General features: G+C 52.3%; 10 protein-coding genes across 10 annotated transcripts; 6 read left to right on the top strand and 4 right to left on the bottom strand.

Moving 5' to 3' along the window:
* Nucleotides 1-41: 41 nt before the first annotated feature.
* Nucleotides 42-1,870, bottom strand: CKM354_000693200 (uncharacterized protein; the record flags this gene model as incomplete). The annotated part of the gene is made up of 2 exons (XM_044802267.1): nucleotides 42-202; nucleotides 265-1,870. The coding sequence occupies 2 exons, from the start codon at nucleotides 1,868-1,870 to the stop codon at nucleotides 42-44; spliced, it is 1,767 nt and encodes a 588-aa protein (XP_044658202.1).
* A 314-nt stretch (nucleotides 1,871-2,184) lies between these two features.
* On the top strand, nucleotides 2,185-2,667 carry CKM354_000693100 (uncharacterized protein; the record flags this gene model as incomplete). Its single annotated transcript, XM_044802266.1, has 1 exon — nucleotides 2,185-2,667. The coding sequence occupies one exon, from the start codon at nucleotides 2,185-2,187 to the stop codon at nucleotides 2,665-2,667; it is 483 nt and encodes a 160-aa protein (XP_044658201.1).
* A 215-nt stretch (nucleotides 2,668-2,882) lies between these two features.
* On the top strand, nucleotides 2,883-3,617 carry CKM354_000693000 (uncharacterized protein; the record flags this gene model as incomplete). The annotated part of the gene is made up of 1 exon (XM_044802265.1): nucleotides 2,883-3,617. One exon carries the CDS (start codon nucleotides 2,883-2,885, stop codon nucleotides 3,615-3,617), a length of 735 nt encoding a protein of 244 aa, XP_044658200.1.
* Nucleotides 3,618-4,572: 955 nt separating this feature from the next.
* Nucleotides 4,573-5,673, bottom strand: CKM354_000692900 (uncharacterized protein; the record flags this gene model as incomplete). Its single annotated transcript, XM_044802264.1, has 1 exon — nucleotides 4,573-5,673. The coding sequence occupies one exon, from the start codon at nucleotides 5,671-5,673 to the stop codon at nucleotides 4,573-4,575; it is 1,101 nt and encodes a 366-aa protein (XP_044658199.1).
* A 468-nt stretch (nucleotides 5,674-6,141) lies between these two features.
* CKM354_000692800 (uncharacterized protein) lies at nucleotides 6,142-7,491 on the top strand (the record flags this gene model as incomplete). The annotated part of the gene is made up of 1 exon (XM_044802263.1): nucleotides 6,142-7,491. The coding sequence occupies one exon, from the start codon at nucleotides 6,142-6,144 to the stop codon at nucleotides 7,489-7,491; it is 1,350 nt and encodes a 449-aa protein (XP_044658198.1).
* A 775-nt stretch (nucleotides 7,492-8,266) lies between these two features.
* CKM354_000692700 (uncharacterized protein) lies at nucleotides 8,267-10,729 on the bottom strand (the record flags this gene model as incomplete). Its single annotated transcript, XM_044802262.1, has 1 exon — nucleotides 8,267-10,729. One exon carries the CDS (start codon nucleotides 10,727-10,729, stop codon nucleotides 8,267-8,269), a length of 2,463 nt encoding a protein of 820 aa, XP_044658197.1.
* Nucleotides 10,730-13,643: 2,914 nt separating this feature from the next.
* On the top strand, nucleotides 13,644-16,088 carry CKM354_000692600 (uncharacterized protein; the record flags this gene model as incomplete). The annotated part of the gene is made up of 6 exons (XM_044802261.1): nucleotides 13,644-13,694; nucleotides 13,782-13,955; nucleotides 14,003-14,071; nucleotides 14,120-14,461; nucleotides 14,511-15,217; nucleotides 15,272-16,088. The coding sequence occupies 6 exons, from the start codon at nucleotides 13,644-13,646 to the stop codon at nucleotides 16,086-16,088; spliced, it is 2,160 nt and encodes a 719-aa protein (XP_044658196.1).
* A 722-nt stretch (nucleotides 16,089-16,810) lies between these two features.
* CKM354_000692500 (uncharacterized protein) lies at nucleotides 16,811-17,762 on the top strand (the record flags this gene model as incomplete). Its single annotated transcript, XM_044802260.1, has 2 exons — nucleotides 16,811-16,901; nucleotides 16,954-17,762. 2 exons carry the CDS (start codon nucleotides 16,811-16,813, stop codon nucleotides 17,760-17,762), a joined length of 900 nt encoding a protein of 299 aa, XP_044658195.1.
* Nucleotides 17,763-18,756: 994 nt separating this feature from the next.
* On the top strand, nucleotides 18,757-19,401 carry CKM354_000692400 (uncharacterized protein; the record flags this gene model as incomplete). The annotated part of the gene is made up of 1 exon (XM_044802259.1): nucleotides 18,757-19,401. One exon carries the CDS (start codon nucleotides 18,757-18,759, stop codon nucleotides 19,399-19,401), a length of 645 nt encoding a protein of 214 aa, XP_044658194.1.
* Nucleotides 19,402-19,584: 183 nt separating this feature from the next.
* CKM354_000692300 (uncharacterized protein) lies at nucleotides 19,585-20,439 on the bottom strand (the record flags this gene model as incomplete). Its single annotated transcript, XM_044802258.1, has 1 exon — nucleotides 19,585-20,439. One exon carries the CDS (start codon nucleotides 20,437-20,439, stop codon nucleotides 19,585-19,587), a length of 855 nt encoding a protein of 284 aa, XP_044658193.1.
* Between the last annotated feature and the right edge of the window lie 343 nt (nucleotides 20,440-20,782).

Here is a 20,782-nt window from a genome sequence, read left to right as displayed (position 1 = left end):
GACGCGTGCCGATAGCGTGGTGTCTCAGATGGGACGGACAATCACTCGTCCGCAAAATGAGCTTCGTCAATGTTCCTCAAGAACAGGGTAAACCACCGTACAACCTTGAGATGGTTCGTCACAGCAATGCTTTCGTCCACGGTGTGGATGTTGCCGAGATCAGATGCCGTCTCCTTGATGTAGCCGGGACCGAATCTAAAGACTGTTCGCGACTAAGGATCAGCGTGTGTGTTTAACGGGTTGCTTTGGAGCGATGTCACTTACTGTGTCTAGTCAAGTTCCAATAGTATCGTGTATCCGTGTTACCAGTCATGATAGCAGGCGCGACGATAGTGTCTTCTCCGTGCAATGCGCGGATCGTGCCAGACAGCACTGCATACGGCGTGACAGTGTCAGTGTTGGTCGGAGTGACAGGTGCAGGTCTAAGAACTGTATGTCGGGGACTGAGAGAAATGGAGTTGTAGGCTGCTGTCTCGCCATCGAACGCATGCAGCGTCAGATTGTACTTCTTGGCAAGCGGCTTCAATATCTGAGCGAGGTGGTTGTAGACAGTCTCTGGCTGATCTCCGATATTGATACGGTGATTGACAGTCGCGACTGCAGTCTCTGGTAGGGCGTTGGTCTTTGTGCCTCCGTGAATCAGGTCCACAGCTTGCGAGGTCTGCATCAAGTACTTAGCCAACGGGTCGATGTTGGCAACTTCAATGGCAAGCTTGTCGTGATGCTTCTTAGAACAAGCCTGCTTCCCACCAGTGCTATGCGAACCTAGGAGCTTCTTGAGCTTCTTTGGAAAGTCGGGCGCATGCTGAGCAGAGCACTGTAACAGACCGAGGAAGGGATTCTCGCCATCAAGATAAGTCGGGTACTGCTGGCTCTCAATCAAAGTGATGATCTCACTGAGAATGCCAATACTTGTGTGGTCTCGGGGAACAGAACTGTGACCTCCAGGAGTGCGCACAGTGATGTCAACATCTGTGTAGCCCTTCTCTGCCACGCCCGGAACAGCAAAACCACGACCAAAGGCTTCTGTGTATCCCATGCCCTCGTCGACAAGAGCTGCCACGCCGTCCCTTCCATAGCGCTCCAACAGGAATGGCGCGAGGTGACCAGCACCTTCTCGGCCAGAGCTTTCCTCATCGAAGCCAAAGGACAGCACGATGGTTCGCTTCGGCTCATAGCCAGCTTCGAGAAGCACTTCGAGCGTTTCGAGGGTGCCAATAAGCTGGTTCTTGCAATCGCTCGCGCCGCGACCCCAAATCTGCTCGCCATCGTAGTATCCACTCCACGGAGGATGCGTCCATGAGTCCACCGTGTCTGGATCCACAGGCACTACGTCCTGGTGAGCCATAAGCACTACAGGCTTCTTGCTCGCATCGCTTCCCTGCCATGTGTACACCAGCCCATGCGTATTGACCTTCTCCACCTTGAGCTCCTTGTGGATGCGAGGGAATGTAGTTTCAAGGTAGTCGTGGAAAGGGTAGAACACATCCCATCTCTTGTCCTCACCGATCTTGCCCAGGTCGTCAAAGGATTCCGTCCTGACCTGGACAGCGCCAGACAGGCGAGCGATGGAAGCGTTCTCGAATTGTGGTGTGAAGAGGAAATCGTAGGCGTCTTGCAGCTTCGCGTCCTGAGATGGCCACAATGCCGGGACTTGATTGCATCGGTGCTTGGTGGCACTGCCGTCGTGCTTGTGGCCGCCGCGCACAATGCTGCCGATGTGATGCACGGCATCTTCGTTCAGCCCATTGTAAAAGGCGAGAATGCCGATGAGCGTGAGGAGGCCAGCTCTGAAGCCTCTCTGCTTCCAACTGCTGCTGGTAACTGAAGCGCGTGGCTCTTCGACGATGGGGAGGCTGGACTTCTTCATCGCAGCTGTTCATTGACAAGATGAGAGAAGGAAAGAGAGAGCGGATAGCACCTACCTTTGTGACGTTGTCGTCGGCCGCGCACGCCTTCCGACCTGCCTATCTCATCAGCTCTCGTCGTCAATCAACGGCGGCGGCGAGCAGCAAAAGAGTGGGGCGGCACGGCCAAGGGAAGCGATGCGAGAGAAGCTTTTGCCGCGGCCGAAGGCGAGTGCGCTCTCCAGCACTGCCTCCTCCTTGCAGCGAAAATGATATCCGAGCTGAGAGACATGTTTTGCGCACAGTGCTCTTCACGTGCGCCAGAAATCCGTGCAAGATGCATGGAACAGAAGAACCCCCTCCAGAGCCGGCCCAAAAGACCCTCACTCCACAAGAAGAGTACAAAATAGATGTCATCAAATCCCATCTTTCTCGGTTGTCGGTTCTCGAGATTGATATCGTGAATGCTCGCGATTTTTCTCACGCTTCTCCCGCAGGACAAGAAGTTCTCTCTCACATCTCATCTCACTTCCGTGCCAAGCATGACAATGTCCCGGCTCTGATGAATTTCGAAGAGTTCATGGAGCAGTGGCGCGGGATGTACGCTCAGATGCCGGAAATCCGTCTCGAAGTCACGAATGTTTGGTGCCATGTTGACGATGACAAGCAGCGTGCGACGGTGCACCTGGACACTGTGCTGAAGGGCAGTGCTCCCGATCTGGCCGTGGGGGCGATGGGCGAGTTGCAGTGGAAAGTGAGGAAGACGGATGGCAGGTGGATGCTGATGAAGTATGTTGGCCTGAGGGGGCCGGCGTACTGAGGATAATATGCCGGATGTGGGGTTGGACCTGGGAAAGGCGATGCGATGTGAAGCTGGCCAGTCGATGAGCAGCGAAGTGAATCGACGTGCAAACATGCTGCTGCTGCCAGTTCCGAGCTCCGCACTTCTGCGTCTTGCGACACAAAACACCGCATCGCACACACAAACAGTAACACCACTTCGTCAACATAGTGCTACGACGAGAGGCACACACGATGGACGACTCGCCACTTGGCAAGCTCGCCCCCGAGATACGAAATACGATCTACGAGCATGTGCTCATTCATGACGAGCACATCTGGGTCAACATGATGCATGATTCGGCCGGCAGACCAACCCGCATGCGTTTGATTAACCAGAAATTTAACCGCCGGCCTACTGCATTGCTGGCAGTGTGCCGCCAGACCATGGAGGAGTGCACTGAAATGTTCTACACCAACAACCGCTTCCGACTTGGCCCAACGAATATCGACAATGGCACTGGAAACGACATCACAGCCCTCGGATACTTCATGTCTGCAATCGGAGTTTCGAACCAGTTCCACCTGCGCCACGTTGCAGTTGCTGTGATAGGTACTCCAAGAAAGTATCAACTCTCCATCGACATAGGATCAGTCAAGCATGGCCTCTTCAAGCAACTGAGACACATCGAGCGCCACGCTCTTCGTAATCCCCACATTCAAGTTGAATGTCTCATTGGGCTCAAGTGCTACAAAGAATTGCCAGCTGTCACGGCACTCCTGAAAGACATGCGCAGCTGGTACGCATCAAAGTATACAGCTAAGAAAGCGCTCGGCACATTCAAGCAGTCAGATCCTGATGGCAAACGGAGCTCTCGAAGTCTAAGGGTGGATCGGACCAAGGAGGCTCATTGTGAGAATGTGTCGAAGATCCTAGACTCATACATCTCGGCCGAGGATCCATGCCCTTACGATTCTGACTCCGACTAAAATGGATGCATCTCCGTCGAGCAAGGCGTTCCAGCCTATGCGATACATGCGTCGTTTACAAATGCGCCACATTTGCGGACTCATGCTCTCTGCGACAGTCCCTCGAAGGTCAGTTCGAATGGCATCTACAGGCTAGAAAATGATGGACTGACAAATCTGTAGACCACGAGCATCCACTGCTGCTCTTGTTTCGTGCACGAAACACCTTCGGCTCCCTTTGGACGCAAACTTCGACCGAAGTGCTCTTGGGCTTCATAACTTCACGATCCGAAAAGCGGCTGATCATAAGGACTGCATCTTCTAGCATTACTGAGGATGGAAATCCGAGCGAGTTGGTAACAGGAGACTCACACTACGAGTGATCAAGTCATCTCTCCGGCTTTGTATACTTTCGTGAGATATGGACTACTAGCGCGAAAGCCCAAAGGCTTCGTCCTTCATCTTGCTGATCTAATGTTTCTCACGTACGGTCAGTCCAGGCATGCGCCACTGTGAATCGTTTCAAATCTCATGAATAGTCTACTACGTGGTCTCTCTTTCTGTTATACACCGCAGCCAACCCTGGTATCTACCAGATATGTTCATCATGGTTTCTCCGAGAGTTCGTTCACTTAGAGGCTCTTCGCTCGGTTGTGTCAAATCGACGAGACCCTCTAGGCATCAAATCGAATAAATCTCAATGTCATTTCAACAATTACATCTGTACGATTGGCTCAAACAGTAAGTCGCCAGATTTGTTTCGACGCTTGTTCGTAACACATGTGACTGCTTTGTCCCCTTCGAACAGCTAGGTTGTAAGAGGAGTATCGAATGGCCACACAGCGCGTGGTGCGGATGTGATCGGTTTTCTGCTCTTTTGCATCAAGTTCGACAAACAGCCCCATAGGGTCATATATCTCCTTGAGCATTGTATCTGTACAAAGTCTACAACATCCAAGAGAAAAGCGCAGGGCGCTCATACATGTCCCACGCTAACCTTAATACCAAACTGTCCCACACGTCTCTTTCCACCCGCAAAAGCGTACTGTGTATGCGCTTTCCTGAAGCCACGAAGCATATATGCTGGTCCCTTGCTCGCTGTACCTCTCCTTGCCATCTTCTTCGCAGATCTGTTGGCTGTCAACCGCTTCGTCAAACGACCAGCTGCTTCGACCTGAATACTGCTGACTTGGCTCAAAGCCAAACTCTCCACGATCCCTGTCGCACTAGCCCGCGCTGCATTTCCGATGGTGAGATCTTGCCATGAGAACTTCTGGGGTTGATTTCGCAGTTTTGCGTTCTTGATGTTTGCGACTGCTTGCGCTGAGGGGAGGGGAGCTCTCCATGTCGCGTCACGGATGACTCTCCGGGGTGTGAAACGTCGATCTCGTAGTCTTTGCGCAACATAGGCGGCCAGAATATCCGCGTCGAGGTGTGGGCGTTTGATCTTGATCAATTGCAGATTGACCTGCTTGCCGTACATTCGCGCAAGTAGACTTTGCAGCCCAACTGTTTGTGTAGGATCGAGAATGGGATCGCTGTCATTCGATTGTTTCTTTCCACTGCTAGAGTCATCGTTTTGATTCCTCCCAAAGCGCTTTTGTTTATCGGCCTCTTCGCGTAGAGCTTCTCTCCCATCCCAAATGAAGCACTTGACTTCTACCCTATCGCCATAATCCTTCATCTTTGGCTTTGAGACATAGACCTTCTCTGCGCTTTTCCTCCGTTGCGCAAGGGCTGTTCGAATCGCTCGCACATCTTTGCCGACGTTGTTGACCCGCTTCAGTGTGACATAGTTCTGAATGAGTTTCTCCACGTTCGCGCTGACCACCGGGATGGGCTTTACAGCTTGTTTGTTGAAAGTGTATGTGGAAGTCTGCCACTCCATAGCGCCAGTGATGGACTGTCCAAGGCGCGTCACGGGTTCCGATCGTGCTCTCCAGAGCGGTGCTTCGGGGATGGCTGCTGCGGTGGGGAGGTGGGAAACTGCTGTGCTGGCAGGCCGCCTTTGCGCGCGTATGTGCTTGGCATGGCATGTGAATGTCCCTCGAGGGACGCCTATGCTGCGCGGAGGCATGATGGGCGGTTATGCAGTTCGTGGTGATGATGGTGCTCCACAGCATTGGAAGGGTGTCGTCGGGACGGCGGAGGAAAGTCTTGGCTCTCCCGACGTCGATACTTTGGAACTCCACCTACATTCTATCTAACATCTCGCTATGCGTACCGCTGCTACAGTCATCACAGTGATCTATAGTCCTGGGGTCAATAGACAAAGTTGCCTGACGATGTCAGTCATGCCTGAGTGGCCTCGCCAGGCCGGTTTTGGTAGGTTTGGGGTATGCTCACCTACAGAACCACATTATCACCATGACTCCTCACCACTCTATAAAGGATGGGTAAGCAACGGCAATTTTTTCCCACTAATTTTCCCATTCTACTATCCACTCCGAATACACAAGTAACTGCAGAAACAATGCCGACCATCGAATGCGACTTCTCACAGCTGCCCCATACACTGAGCATCGTCAAGATTGGCGGCCACGCCATGCAGAGACCGGGGCTTCTTACCTTGCCTGCCGAGCTTCGCAATCAGATTTGGGAGGATGTCGTTGTCGAGCCGGACATCCACAATCGAAAACACCACCGGGAATGCCCACTCATCGATCACAGCGCAGCCTTTGCTCAACTGCCCTTCTATGTACAAGAACTAAAGCGCTACCCTTGGGAATCGATAGAAGAGGCATCAAAAAGGAAGAAATGCCGCAAGCAGTGCCGCGCCCGTCAATGTCTTGGGCTTCTGCGCGTCAACAAGCAAATTGCCAGCGAAGCGACCCCGATCTTCTGGGAAAACGCTTCCTTCTATTTCGCAAGCTTCCCGGAATTAAGTTTTGCCTTGACATATCGTATACCTGAAATCCAACACCCATTGATCAAAGGCATCGCCGTGCACGACTCGAAGCAGTGGAGGCCATGGTGGCGATGGCGATACTATACCACAGACAGTGAAGCAAAGTGCGAGCTCGCGCGTGCATTGCAGTGTCTACCAAACCTCAAAAATCTCCAGCTTTGTACAGAGAGTTTTCTGAAACTGAACGAGCGCTACTCCAGGACTTTTCTGGATCTGCATCAGCCGGAAATTGCAGACGTGCTGATGCACACAGGAAGGGTGACACTCCTAAAGCTGTTAGAGGTACCTCTTTTGGGTCGGAGTGCAGAAAATCCATACGCGTGCGTAAGCCGAACCCACACTTCCACATTCCACAAATCTTGGCCTGGCGAGAGTGATACTGCATGGCGCAAACGGCTCGAGTCTGCCGTGTGTCGCGATGCACGGGATATGGACAAATTGGCAAAGCAGAGCGGTCCCGTTCGCAAAGTGTTTCTCAAACACCTGAAAGAAGCAGTTCAAACAGACACCGTACACAAAGAGATTGGATGCTGGACCAATTTAGGCAAAAGCTACGCCGAGCATGTAAGTTTTCTAGGCATCCTGCCAAAGAGACAAGAAGACACTGCCACTGCTCAGCAACAGGAACCGGTCATATTTAAGACAAGCGCCCACTTGACAGATCCAGAAATCCACATCCTCGGCCCAGCAACAGCAAAGCAGACGAAAATCATATCTAAACCAAATGTCCGCTTGACAGATCCAGAAGACCATATCAACCAAGAAATAGCAAAGCAGACAAGAATTCAATCGCAAGCTACGCGTTTCAACAAGGACCTGATCGATCACGAAGCCGTCCTCGAGCAACGTCGAATCAAAAACATAATCGCTGCCAAAAGTGAAGAGAAATCGCGCAAGAAAGCCGTCAAGAAGGCCGTCAAGAAATCTCTGCGAGAGCAGAATGTGGAGAAGAAAGCTTGCAGAAAGAGATCTGGTCGACGATCGTGAGTGTGCTGTTTCGTTGCTTTGACACCATATGAGTGGAGCAGGATAGTTTTTATGCCGGACACGCTTAGGCAGAGAGGGCTTTTCTATTCTGAAGCGCTGTATAGTACATGTCGCTTGCTCTAGATGGAGCATGATCATGACAATAATACTTCATCTATCTGTTTCGATACTGTGATCAGCTGGTCGTATGGGAAATACTTAGATTTAACCTTCAACGTCTTTGCTGCAGGTTGATAGAGCGAGTGCAAACAGACAATTCGGGATCCTGCATGCACATAGATCCTACGGCACGAAAAGGGAGCGACAAATGGTTGAGTCTGCTCGTTTCTCTGTACAGCCAGAGCAGTATACCACTTCAGAGGAAACTATCCACTGGCTAGCTAGTAAAATACCAATACAGGTCGGAAACTGAAATATGATACACCACAGCAATGTGACGGACCAGACACTAAGAGCAACATCCTTGTCTCTGTGCAGAGGTGAGCACGCAGTAGTAAAGCAGCCAGCAACCGGCCGACACACCAGCGATGCATTCCCTCATCGACACCAGGTTGTTTCTCTTCTCCAGACAACGTGCTCTGCCCGACATTTGATCCTCGAATTAACTGTACCCATTGATCGTGCCGTTCCTGCCTTATGCACATCCACGGGGTCCTCGCAATGCTCTCAGACGCCACCGTATGTGCTCGCTTCCGTAACGCTCCAAAGTAAAGAGAAACAGTAGAAAAGACGTAAGACGTAAGAAGAACAACGTAGCCGCATGCCGTCATCTCAATCAATGACTCTCGCGAATAGGACTCTTGGGAATAGGCGAGATTTGCTCGTCAAATCCATCGTAATCTTCCAGCATCTCGCTAACACTCTTCGCGGTCAGGGCAAGTTGCTTCGCACTATCTGATGCACGGATGACGGCTTCTGCGGCAGTCTTGGTCAAGCGGGCGACGAACTGAACAAGCTCGGGGCTCTGACCGTCCAGGGCGTTGTGATCGAGGGAAGTAGCGATGTTGAGGAGGCTCATTGCAGAAGACCAGATCGCATGCTCGGCACCGGGTTGCGTATGTGTGCCGTTAGGAGTGCTGGTCCCGGAGGAGGACGAGTGGGCTGGAGCAGTATTCTGGCGAGTCAGAAGAGCATCCATCTTGGCTTCCAGACGAGCGAGTAATGTTGCCGGATCTTTAGCCAGGTCTACAGCAGTCGCTTTGACAGCGTGGTCGAGGTTCTCATGGGCAGTGTTGGCGGAAACTTCCAGAGCATGCGTCAGTTGTGTCATGGTGCCGTTACCAGAGCTGCCTGCCGCAGGAGGGCGACGGTCCTCGGCGGAGGAAGTGAGATCCGTCAAGGAAGAGTCAGTTGTACCTGCAGACTCGACCGAGCTGTCTCTAGCAGCTCGTGCATTTCTGAAGGCCTTCTCTGAATTCTTCTGCCGCTTTGCAGCGCGCTCAGCCGCGATTCGATCGGCGTCTTCTCCAACTTCCCTATCAGACAAGACGGAAGATCGACGGCCCCGCTTCTTCGAAGACACACGATTCTTGTGCACTCCTCTAAAATGCTCCATCATGTTGTCCTTGCGAGCAAACGCTTTGTCGCATTCGGGGCAGTTGTAGTCTTTGACGCCGCTGTGAATATTTGCGTGACGAATGGCATGTCCAGAGGAGCTGAACCATTGATCGCAACCAGCTTCCTGGGCCATTGGACATGGCCACTTGTGGGTGCGGCGGCGCTCAGAACTGACTTGCTCGCTGCTCTCCTCTCCAATTGAGCGACGCGGCCGTAAAGAGCGTCGGGTCTGCGGAGTGACGTCCTCTGCTTCTTGCTCCTCGAGGCCGTGGTCTGAGCCTTCATCTCCGCTGTGTTCGGCACCAGCAGTCGCTTGCTCGCCGTCAGCCGCGGTCTCGCGCGCACTTCGCTCCTGCAACCGCTTTGCAAGTACCGTGAGATCAGTTTTTGCGGCGGGATGGGCAGTGATTATGTCTTTGATAGCCTCCAAAGCTGATTCTCGCTTGCGCAACTGCTTGATATTTGCTGATGTTGGCAATGCTCGGTCATAGCGCAACAACCTCTTCACAGATGGCTCGTGCTGCAAGTTGCCCAATATCTTGGTCACCAATGGGTCGCGATGGGGTTGCTTGTCAGTGGTATCGTAGCCACTATCCGACGTGACAGCAGTTTCGGCTGATGCAGAGCTCCCATTTGCCTTCGCCGTGCGAGTCGCCTGCTGCTCAGCACTCCTCTCCTCGGCCGCCAGCTGAGCATCTGGAGTGTCTGCGTGTACAGTGTCGACCATGCCGGCGTCATTTTCGTCAATTTCAGCAGCTGGCCACTGTGAAGGTCCAGCGTCCGCGGGAGATAGGGGCTCGAGCTTCTGCTGAACAGCAGGCGCAGGAGCGTGGTCTGGCCGCTTGGCCTCGATCGGCGCGACACTGTTACTACCTTTGCCCATATTGGCGATGGGTGCGAATTTGTGCGCTCGTCGGTCGCCTTGTTGCCGCACTTTGTCTGCTTGCTGCTGTGCCTTTTGCAATTTGACTTTGCGCTTCGCGGCACGGATGTACTGGTGAAAGCGAGAGGTCTGCTCGGCGTTCGCAGTTTGCTTAAAAATCTGCTCGAGCAAATACCTGAGCTCCCAAATCTCTTGCGAGTCCCTGTACACTGTCTGCACCGCAAGAGCTGTGTCCTTGTCGCCCCTGCGAAGAGCTTCCTGCACTGCGTTGTCGATGATGGTTTTCAATTTGTCTTCATCGTACTCGAGAACGACGTCGGGTGGCTTCTGTGAGTCCGCCGCAGTCATGAGTGGGGCCTGAGGCGTGCCGGAGGGTGACTTGGAGCTTGTGGTGGAAGCAGACGGGCGAGTGGGAAACACCAACTTGTCCCGCAACGATGCAGGCACCTGGTCATATGTTCGTCCGCAATCAACCTCATTCTGCCAGTCCTTGATCAGGAGCTCATTCCAGATCTCCTTCCACGTGGTCATGGCATTGTCATAGTATGAGCCCTTCTCATGCCCTCGCCGGCGTGGACGACTGCCAGCGCATTCTGCCAACCACAAACGCTCCTCTTTCCGCAGCTTCGTCTCCAAATCTTGATCCTCCCACTTGGTGCCCTTGAAGCCGCCAAAGGTGTTCTGCACGTGCGTGAAAAAGGCGGCGAGGTCCGCGTCGGTCCAGGTGTGAGAGGTGCGGATGAGGTATTTCAGCAGATCCACCTTGTGATCGACGGTGAAGTTGTTACGAGTTTCCATGCTGGCAGCCGTTCCGGAGCATTCTTGCAAGGGCAGTCTGAAGAGGTTCCGCCGGTTCCTTGCGTGATGTGAGGTCGTGCACCACCCTGGAGCTGTGGTCTGGTCTCACCTCCGTCTTCACCACCCCGACATTGTGGGGGCCTTGAGCGGACCTGCTTCCACACGCGTCAAATTCGCGACGCGCTTGCCAAGGAAGCATGAGCAAGATCGACCCTCACCCTCACCCTCCCTTTCATGGAACAACTCAACTCAGCTCTCCTCAACTCTCATTACTCATTCACGGCCCCACATATGTACAGACCGCACGCCTTGCAATACTTCTGAGGCGCGAATGTGATCAAATCCGCCTTCGCAGCACTGGCTCGCCAAATGGCTCCACCCTCCAAACTTCCAGGCTTCTCAGCTCCAATCCCACGCGGTCCTAGAAACCAGTCCAAACAACCTGCGAAGTCCTCCTCCCAAGACGTGCAACCACTTCGCCCATCTACGGCCATGGCCCACAAGTAGCACGCCCCTACTGCATCTCGGGAGAGGATATCTTCTGTAAAGGCTCAGCATTTGCCGTCCATTCTGCATCATCGCTGCCCACTGACCTAGCAAGTCCACCGCTTGTTTCGCCGAGTGCTACCGCAACTTCGCGTCGAGCCGAACAGCGCGATACAGCATGGACATGGGCATCCACGTTTTGGACAGCGAACCAGAAGTTAGTACTCGTTCTCGAAGCTGTTCCGCCATCCGAGATTCTTTAGCGTTCGGATTGAATCGTGGAGCGTCCGACATTCCAGCGACTACGACTCTCCTCGCACCTTCCGCATGGAGATGCGCCTCTACCTGTACGGCAGATATATCGGAGCTCTGTATCACATGGAAGATTCCTACCGACTGCCACGGGATTCTAGCAGGATCTGACTCGTGGAAGAGTGTGATGGAGTGCCTAAACGTTCTGTCTACGATGTTGAGCGTATCCAGGCCGTCGGTGCCAGGCTGCGCGATTCGAACCTCGCACGTCTTGGGTAGCAAGCCTGGTTGTCCAAGAATCGACACAACCTGCTCGGCGTCGATACCTGGGACGTTAATAGCAATCACTTGCATCCACTGTCTCTCAAGACTTATAGACTCTCGTTAATGGGGTTCCAGTTTTGTAAAGCCAGCCAACGCTTACAGTTCTTTGAACACGGCTTGACCTAAGCCCCCAAAACTATCGAGGCCGATCTACAATGTTCAGCATCAGTGTCCGAAGGCCATAGCTTCTATACCAATGCAGTACCTTGAATGTACGACTCGTAGCCTGTAAGGGAGTGGGACTCAAGTTGTGCAGGCATTGGCGAGATTTCTCCGGGTTCGACATCTCTTGCTGTACAGCTCTGCTGCGCCCTTCCTACAAGGCTGTTCGAGGAGCAATTCCCACACTGCATTGGCATTTGCAACACATGACCTTGGCGCGGCCTTGGGAACCTACGCTCTGCTCTCCCTCGTGTACTAACATGAGCTAACGCCGGCACGTGAAGCGAGAAGAGTGCAGCTAATCCCAAAAGCGATATGGTGTTTTCTCCACGAAAGCTAAATCGGGATTCCTATAACACAATAATCCAAATTGTGGAGGCGGAAGTTAGTTTCCCACTCTTCGCTCTTGTGTCCAATGGCTTGTCTTGCTGGCGGGCTCTGGCTGCACGCTAACAACGAGTGCAACAGGAGCGACTTTACGCATTTTCTAAAGGACCTGATCTTCCAGAGCCATGGAAACAACACCTCCGAACGGCATACGGTGTTCGCAAGGCCGACCTACAACGTCCCCGGAACATGAGGCTGCTGGTTTACACAAGTACCCTTCGCGCAACAGACTCGTTGATAGCTGAGACCTCGGTCAGTTTCGAGCTAATTAGACTGACCATGCAGCAGCCACGCGCGACAAGAATGGGCCTGGATGCAGCAAGGCTGTCTTGGCTATGTATTGAGACACTCTAGAGGCTGAGAATCCGCCGCAAGACTGGCCGAATGGGCTCCATGTGGCTAACCTTGTCCTCTTCAAGCGATCGAACGACCTCAACAAGCATAAGACTCCACGCCGCTTCTGCGTACGCACTAGCGCGACATCATCGCCAGGCCACTTAGAGACTCACGACCACGCCCTCTGGCGGACCATCTGCACTGTTCAAACTCTAGAATGCCGCCCGTGCATGCGTGTCGACTCACAAAAGGCGCCTCGTCAGGTCATGCGTAGGATGTTGCCGGTATATACACGTTTGTAAACATTAGGCTTTAGAGCATTCGTGCTTCATTACGCGCTGCATTGTCGTACACAGTCTCAATGAACGGCAGGTCGCACAGCCCTGTGCCACCTCACGTTACAGTCTGCAGGTTTCGTTGCGAATCTCCACACGGACGCTGGACGAAATGCCAATAGCATGCAGCGCTCTTCTATCTCGACCCTAGACATACCGCGAATCTTCTCATTGAAGAGTCCATTTGGGAATCAGCCGCCTCCGTACCGAGAATTGTGGATTTAGGGCTGGACGAGTGCGCTCAACTCCGTGGGCCTTGCCCTTTGCGAACCATCGAACAGCAATAAGACTGGATTTGCTTAGAGTTGCGGCTTTGACGATGCAGGCTACCTCACCGCGACACCTGGCTTCTTTCTTAAGTGCAGCCACAATGCACGGGGTGTCCGCCATATATTTACTACTCAGAGCGCGATGGCGGCTTCATAATCTTGGCACCAGTCAACGATGGTCACGCCTGCCACGAGAGCTCTGGCACCATGAGTTGCTTAATCGTGATGGCTTTTGTGGCAGATATCAGGCCACTGCCATGCATATGCTGTTCCGGTCTGGCACGGCTTCAGTGGTTGATATAATATGTGTAACCAAATACGGGTGTCGCCTGCTGAGGCTTCACTTTACTACACTTCGCGACCATGCCAGGGACAAACCGTCTCTGGGCGTTGCTGCCTTTGTTGTACGCACAGGTGAACGCTGGACCCGTTGTCACAGGAGCATGTGCCCCGGTCGCTGCTGTGGTGACTATTTTGAACGCTTTCCCTCAAGCTAGCTAGTTCTGTTCATCATGGTTGAGCATCAAAACGCAATCTACGACTACCACCGTCAATTCGGCGCAAACAACCAAAGCTTACGTTACGTCGACTACGGGTACGAATACCTTCACCGCGGCTACCGTCACCTCGACTGGCGAAGTTAAGGTCTTCACTGCTCCTGCACGAACAACAACGGTACTTCGAATCTTCATGCAGCTTTTGACATTGCTAATGTCGCGCAGATTACAGTAGAACCTACGACAATCACGCTTGATACTGTGGTGACAACGACCGAGACGAGTACAATCACTGTATGTCTTCGCTCAGGGTGCCATGATCCATTGCTAACACTTTTGTAGCTTACCGCGGAGCCAGCTTCAGTCACTGCTGAACTAGTCTTGCTGACTGCTCCAACCAGCGTTGTCACCGAGACTGTCGATGCGTCGACCATCACCATCGATCCCGTTACGCAGACTGCAGATCTAGTCACAATCACCAGTACCGAGACTATCACTTCCACAAATGTAGGCTTCGAGCGACGTGATGCGGCACCACAGCGTAATCCAGGTCTACACGCTGGGCTTTCACTGCTAGCTGGCATCGCACGCACCCGGATATCATCTGCTTGCAGCTGTTTCAAACTGCCAACACCTACGACGACATTTACACACACAGAAAGAAGCGTGGCTACAACCTATGAGGTAACCTCCCAGAATGTTTATTGGCTTAAACATCTACTGACAAGAGCAGACGATCAATGTTGCGGCGGAGACCACAGTCACTCCGACCTTCGTTGAGACGCCTCTTTCATCTACGACGCCAGAAGTGACGGAATACGAGACACCGCGGGTCACCGTCACGCCGATCTCAACATTCATTCCTCTGCACACAGAGTACAGCACACCGACAGTTCATATAACACCCTCAAGCACCTCTACACCGCTCTCCACCGAGTTCGTTACTCCAACCGTGACGGCTACCCCAACCACTACATTCACGCCTTCGACAACGGTGTACACAACTCAGACAGTACAGGTCAAAGCGCTGCCTGCTGCCAAATGCGACAGTGGAGAATCATACACAGCGCGTGATGGGTCTAAATTCCTTTTGGACTGCCAAACGGACGCTTATGGTTCTAAACTTCCCGGTATAGCAAAGGTCGTGGTAGATGACTTGGCGGGCTGCATTGATCTATGTACCAGAGAAGGCACAAAATGTAGGGCAGCTCGCTGGGAGCTCAGCACCAAACTCTGTGAGTTGAGGTCCGAATATCTCGAACGCATCGTCGGAACCTCTGGGGTGTACTTTGGCATACGTCAGACATCTCAAGGTGACCCTCAAGCATCTTTGGTCAATGGAGACTTCGAGAATGGTCTGAAATCTTGGACTCAGACACCATTCGCGACCACCGGGAATTGTTCAGCCAATCGGGCATGGGCTGTTGAAGGCGGAAGGGCGTAAGTACCGCTCGTCCAGATCCTCGATGAAAATGGCTAATCAGCGCTCGACAGGAATATCAACTACGCTTACTGCAATGGGCACGTGTCCGATTTCTTAACCCAACCACTGGCTCTAGTTGCTGGAATTACGTGGACCTTTAGTGCGCAAGTTCTCTTCGAGCAGAACGGGCCACCAGGCGATGGATACTGCAGCGTCACTTTCGATGGTTTTGACACCGGATTGAGCGCACATTATGGCTACGGGCGGTACAATACATCAGCAGTAACTGTCACTGGGAGCGGAGCGGCCAGAAACAACCGGACTGGAGAATTCAGAATCACCGCTTCATGCGCCACTCCATCTACGAACGGGATGCGTATCTCTATTGACAACGTCAACTTTTCCACGCTGCAAAGCGATCCTGGTTTCAACCCGACTATACTGGCCCCCGAACAAGTTATCCGCAACGGCGATTTTAGCAGCGGCAATCTCGCACCGTGGACCGTTCGGCAAAACGTAAACACCAGCATCAGCGTGGTGGAAAATGCTGCTGTCTTCTCGTATGCCGGAGGAAGAGGAGCCCTGAACGGTGCCATCACGCAGGCCATCTTTGCTGAAGTGGGATCGACGTATCGATATACGACCAAAGTGGCCTTCAACTTCCCTAACGATCTCCGAACCTCATGTTCAATCAACGTCAATGCCGGAAGCACAATCTACACCTCGCCAGCTCAAATATCTACTAACCAGACTGTCTTGATTGACACGAGAGGACAATTCTTTTCCTCCAATCGGAACTCTATCACCATAACAGCGGCTTGTCAATTGTCAGCCACTGCTAAGCCCATCATCACTATCGATGATATTTCTCTTACTTTGAATGTATGAAGCTGCCGATAGATCTCAAGGTCCATATTCCCGAGCTGGCAATACCACTTTCATAGCCGAGATAGAGTTTTTTCCAATCACGAAAACTCAATTAGTACATTCGTTAGAGGCCGACTGAACGTGAATCGCTGTGCCTCAGATCTCGTAGACTTTCTCCTCTACTTTAGACAGCGGGTGAATTTCCGTGGTTGCTAGAGCACATCATCTTCTCCGCTGGATGTCTTTTTCAATGCTCCACGATCAACTTCGCGGTTGTGTTCTAGCGGCATCCTCTTCAGGGCGCTACTTTCACTGGAGACCATGTAAGATGAAGATGAAGCTGAAGATAGGAGGCAAAGGCGAAGATGAAGTCGACAATTGAGCTCGGGCCACTTTCCATCCGCCGACGCGCCGAAGTCGCGACTCGAACGTGAGGGTCCAGCTCGACGCGTGCCTTCCTCGTGTGTGCATCTTCATGACGCTGCCATTACAGCATAAGGCAACGGCGAAAAGAAGCAGTATTGCGCAGAATCGCCGCTGGTAAGTCACCAAAGAACATGTTTTCTCTCTGTCTTCGCACACGCCTCTCTCGTACACTTTCACACATCCCGCCAGCGTCACGTTTCATCAGCATTGCGTCGAGACCGCACTTGCAGAGACCACCCGCCGTACACAACACGGCGTCGAACCGATTGCAGAACTTCACCGCACACTTCTCTTCTTCGGCGACGACATCCTCCAACATGGCGTCGGACCATCCTCGTGAGCACAACAACGACAGCTTCAAGCTGGCCAATGTCTTTGACGTCAAGGGCAAAGTCGCCCTCATCACTGGTAAGCCATCGCATACCGTGAGAACCGGAAATACGCGACTAACGCTCCACAGGCGGAGGCTCAGGCATTGGTCTCATGGCAACTCAGTCACTCGCGGTAAACGGAGCCAAGGTCTACATCATTGGCCGCACGGAAGAGAAGCTCGAGACCGTAGCCAAGACCTACAACGAGGGCATCGAAGGCGAGATCATCCCCTTGACCGCCGACATCAGCAGCAAGGAAAGCATCTCGAAGCTTTTCGACCAGTTTAGCTCCAAAGAATCGCACCTTGACATTCTGATCAACAATGCCGGCATTTCAACCTCAACATTCAAGACAGAAGGAAAAAACGCTGAAGAGCTGAAGTCAAACCTGTTTGATAACAAAGATGCTTCTTTTGAAGACTGGGAAGCCGTCTATCGCACGAACGTTGGCCAACTCTATTTCGTCACCACCTGCTTCCTACCTCTTCTCCAAAAGGCCACAGAGAAGACGTATGGCTGGTCGTCTACAGTGATCAACATTTCTTCCATGTCCGGCGAAGTCAAGACCATGCAACATCACCCACAATACAACGCTTCGAAAGCCGCCGCCAGCCACTTGACCCGCATGATGGCGAACGAGTTTTTCCAAGCAGGTGTGAAGATCCGCGTCAACAGCATCAGTCCAGGTGTCTTCCCGAGTGAGATGACGGCCGGAGATAGCGGCGCGAACCAGAAGAGCCACGTGGAGAAGGAGAAGTATGAGGGCAAAGCCGCAGCGCAGAGACCGGGCAAGGATCGTGATATGGCGGGAGCGGTTCTCTATGCCGCCACAAATCAATATTGGAATGGGCAGAACATGACGATTGATGGTGGCTACGAGTTGGTTTCGGGGAAGTAGAAGAGAGGATGTGAAGTTTGAGGGCAAAGACCTGTGCTCAGACCATTGCACATGGTCTGGGGTCTCTTCCAGGGCTCTTTGGTCCAGTACGCTGAACCAGCCTTCTTGTAGTCGCACCTTAGAGGTCATCATACCTGCTCGCAACGTCAAGAAAATTGACTTTCTCGAAGTAACGCGAACACAAGAGGACGTGGAAGGAGCTTCTGTTGCAACAACTCCACTGCATCATATGTCAATGCGTGGGCCGGATCCGTTCCTACATGATCCTCATGTACGATGACAACCCTCGATCCAACCAGAAGCTACATTGCGATCTTGTGTTCCCCAGGACATGACTCGGCTTAGGCCTTGCATTAAAGCCGATTCTCGGCCTGTTATCCTGCAGCACGTCCTTCCTTCCGTCGCTCTTCGGCCATGATCCGTTTCTTGCCGCGATCCATTCGTGTTTTACATCATCAAGTGTAACGCTCAACAAAAGTTCACGGCCTCAAACATCCGCCTTTTCGATGCTGACTGCAGGCCGTACCAGATTGGCTTACATGGCTTGCATCCACGACCTCAACTCCTGGTATCTCGACGGCCGTAGCTTTAGTGGGATGAGGCATTGGGGGTCAAGTAGCTGTACATGCCATTCAAGTGAAACGACACGAGAACTTCACCTGGCATTCTCTTGTTGCATAGATCATGAACCTCGGACGTGCTGAGCCTGGGCGACTGTTCGTGTATCACTGGCGTACCATTCAACGAGAAGTCGTTCACTGTCATCGAAAGCATCATGAGCACAAGATCGCAGCCTCGGCGATGCTCATACTGTAACTTTCATATTTTACATATACAATGAAGACGAGATGGTTGACGGCTGGCTCGACAACGATCAAGGAAGTGTCCTATAGAGCATCACTCTCAAGGAATATTACTCTCAGGCATAGCGACCCAAGACCGCTTGTCAGAACCATCTGCCAATCACAAATCATCACAGCATTCTTCAACCACTATGAATCGACTCGGGCTCCTCCACCCTTCCACTCTCACAACCAAGAACTCACCGGAAACTCTATCCCTCTACTTCGCCTTCAGCAAGCACCTCTCCCAAATCACCAACCACGCGCCCGTGACTTACTCTCTCCAATCAAGCGGCGCTCTCATCGGACCCTATGGGATTCTCCTCCACGACCCAGCCATCGGACATGCCATTCTATCGCTCTACCAGGCCATCCTCGCCTCGCCTAAAGCCAGCTCAACACTCACTCCCAGAACGAAAGCTATAATATCACTCGTCATTTCCGCCAACGAGAGATCTCAGTACATGACATATTTCCACTCAACGCTTTCCCTCCATGCGAGTACCTTGACGATGAATGAAGTGCACTCGCTCCGCGCTGGACTGTGTGCGAGCACGTTCAACAGGGTCGATCGATCGGTCTTTGGCATGACGAGAGAATTGTGTGTTGAATCAGGCGTGTTGCCAGATAATATCTGGAACGAGGCGATTGGAATTCTGGGGAAGGATGGCGCCACTGCGATTGTGCATTTTGTGGCATTTCAGCGATACTTGTCAACGATTGAGAGGGCTTTTGATGCGCAAGTTCCGGCTGAGGGCGAGAGGGTCGAAGTGTCGATATATCAGATGGAACGATAAACGGGATCTATGTTCAAAGCTCAAAGCAGTTGGTAGAGGTCCCGCATTGCAGGCTGCGTGGTTGCAAAACATAGCGTCTGATAAATGCTCAAGTTCCAAACGCAATCTACATTCAGGTCACATTGTTTCGAGGGATTTCTTTTTCGCCTTTGAACGACACCACGCTCCCTCGATTCCCTCCACTCACCACTCCCGTTCCAAACGCTCCAGCCACTCCATTTTCTCCTTCTCACGATCTCTCTGGTGTCCGCATATCCACGACTGCAATTCATAGAAATATTCCCTCATCCAGAAGCTATCATACCCTTCGTCAATGAAACCACAATCACGCATTTGTCCATCGCTCATGACGTCGGAAATCTCCCGAATCCCAGCTGCTTGAAAAGTAGCTGGTTGGATCCTTCTCAGCGGTTCCAGTAAGCGTTCGACTATCAGTGGAGACCAGGAGATATTCGTCTCCATTCGAGCCAACCGACGACCATGATGCCAATACCAGCACCAGTCCTGATACCGTAATTGATCGTAGAAGCTGAGATCGCCATGTCCTCCATCTTGAAATTCTACCCACAGCCAACGACATGAAGATGCAGATCCCAATTTCGAATTCGGAACTGAAGAGTACGTATTGATCCACTTGACGATTCCAGCGACATGTTTGGCTACTCGTGATATTTCCCATGGGGACCTGTCGACCTCATATTTCCAGTCTAGGTTCACTTGGTACGTATTGAAGCAGATCTCAACTTGCTCTAAACATTTGTAAGCTGCCGGTGGAGGGATCCATGGCACTGTCCTAGGCCAAAGGTGAAATTTGATGTAAGTGCGAGTAGTTAGATCTCGCTCTCGTAGTTCTGCAGCGAGAACGGAGTGTGCGGAAGACACGTTCTGGAAGACTGGGCTCTGGATTTCGAAATTGCGGACCTCAGGGCCAGCTTCATCCTGCGCGATATTGTAGAGGATATTGCTGTAGACCTTGTCGCGAAGCTCGCGAGGGAGATCGAAAAACCCTGTCTTGTGAGTGATCTCCGGCTGTGCCATGACTTGAATGCCATGCAGGGAGGAAAAGTGAACTTGTCGCATATGCTTGCTGTTGGAAGCTGTAATGAGTCTCTTGAGAATGAAGACGGTGCTGCGAGAACATTAAGTGGTGGTCCACATCGATAAATAAAAGCAAATGGCTTGCGGTCGAGCGCTGTTATTCATGTTAATATCTTTTTGAGGACGATGACAAAATAGTGTTAAAACTTAGAACCATGATTCCGGCGTGGCCTCCAGCAACATGTGGAAACCAAATTCACTCAGAGTGCGAGCGAGATTCCAGGCCATCGAATAGACAAAGGGGTGGCCTCGCGACTTCCAGCAAATGCGAGAGACACGGTCT

The sequence above is a fragment of the Cercospora kikuchii genome, assembly GCF_019650295.1.
Source record: "Cercospora kikuchii DNA, contig_00004, whole genome shotgun sequence".
In the NCBI taxonomy this organism is placed as follows: Eukaryota; Fungi; Ascomycota; class Dothideomycetes; order Mycosphaerellales; family Mycosphaerellaceae; genus Cercospora; species Cercospora kikuchii.
Note: the sequence above shows the minus strand (reverse complement) of the source record. Positions and strands in the feature narration are given on the sequence as shown.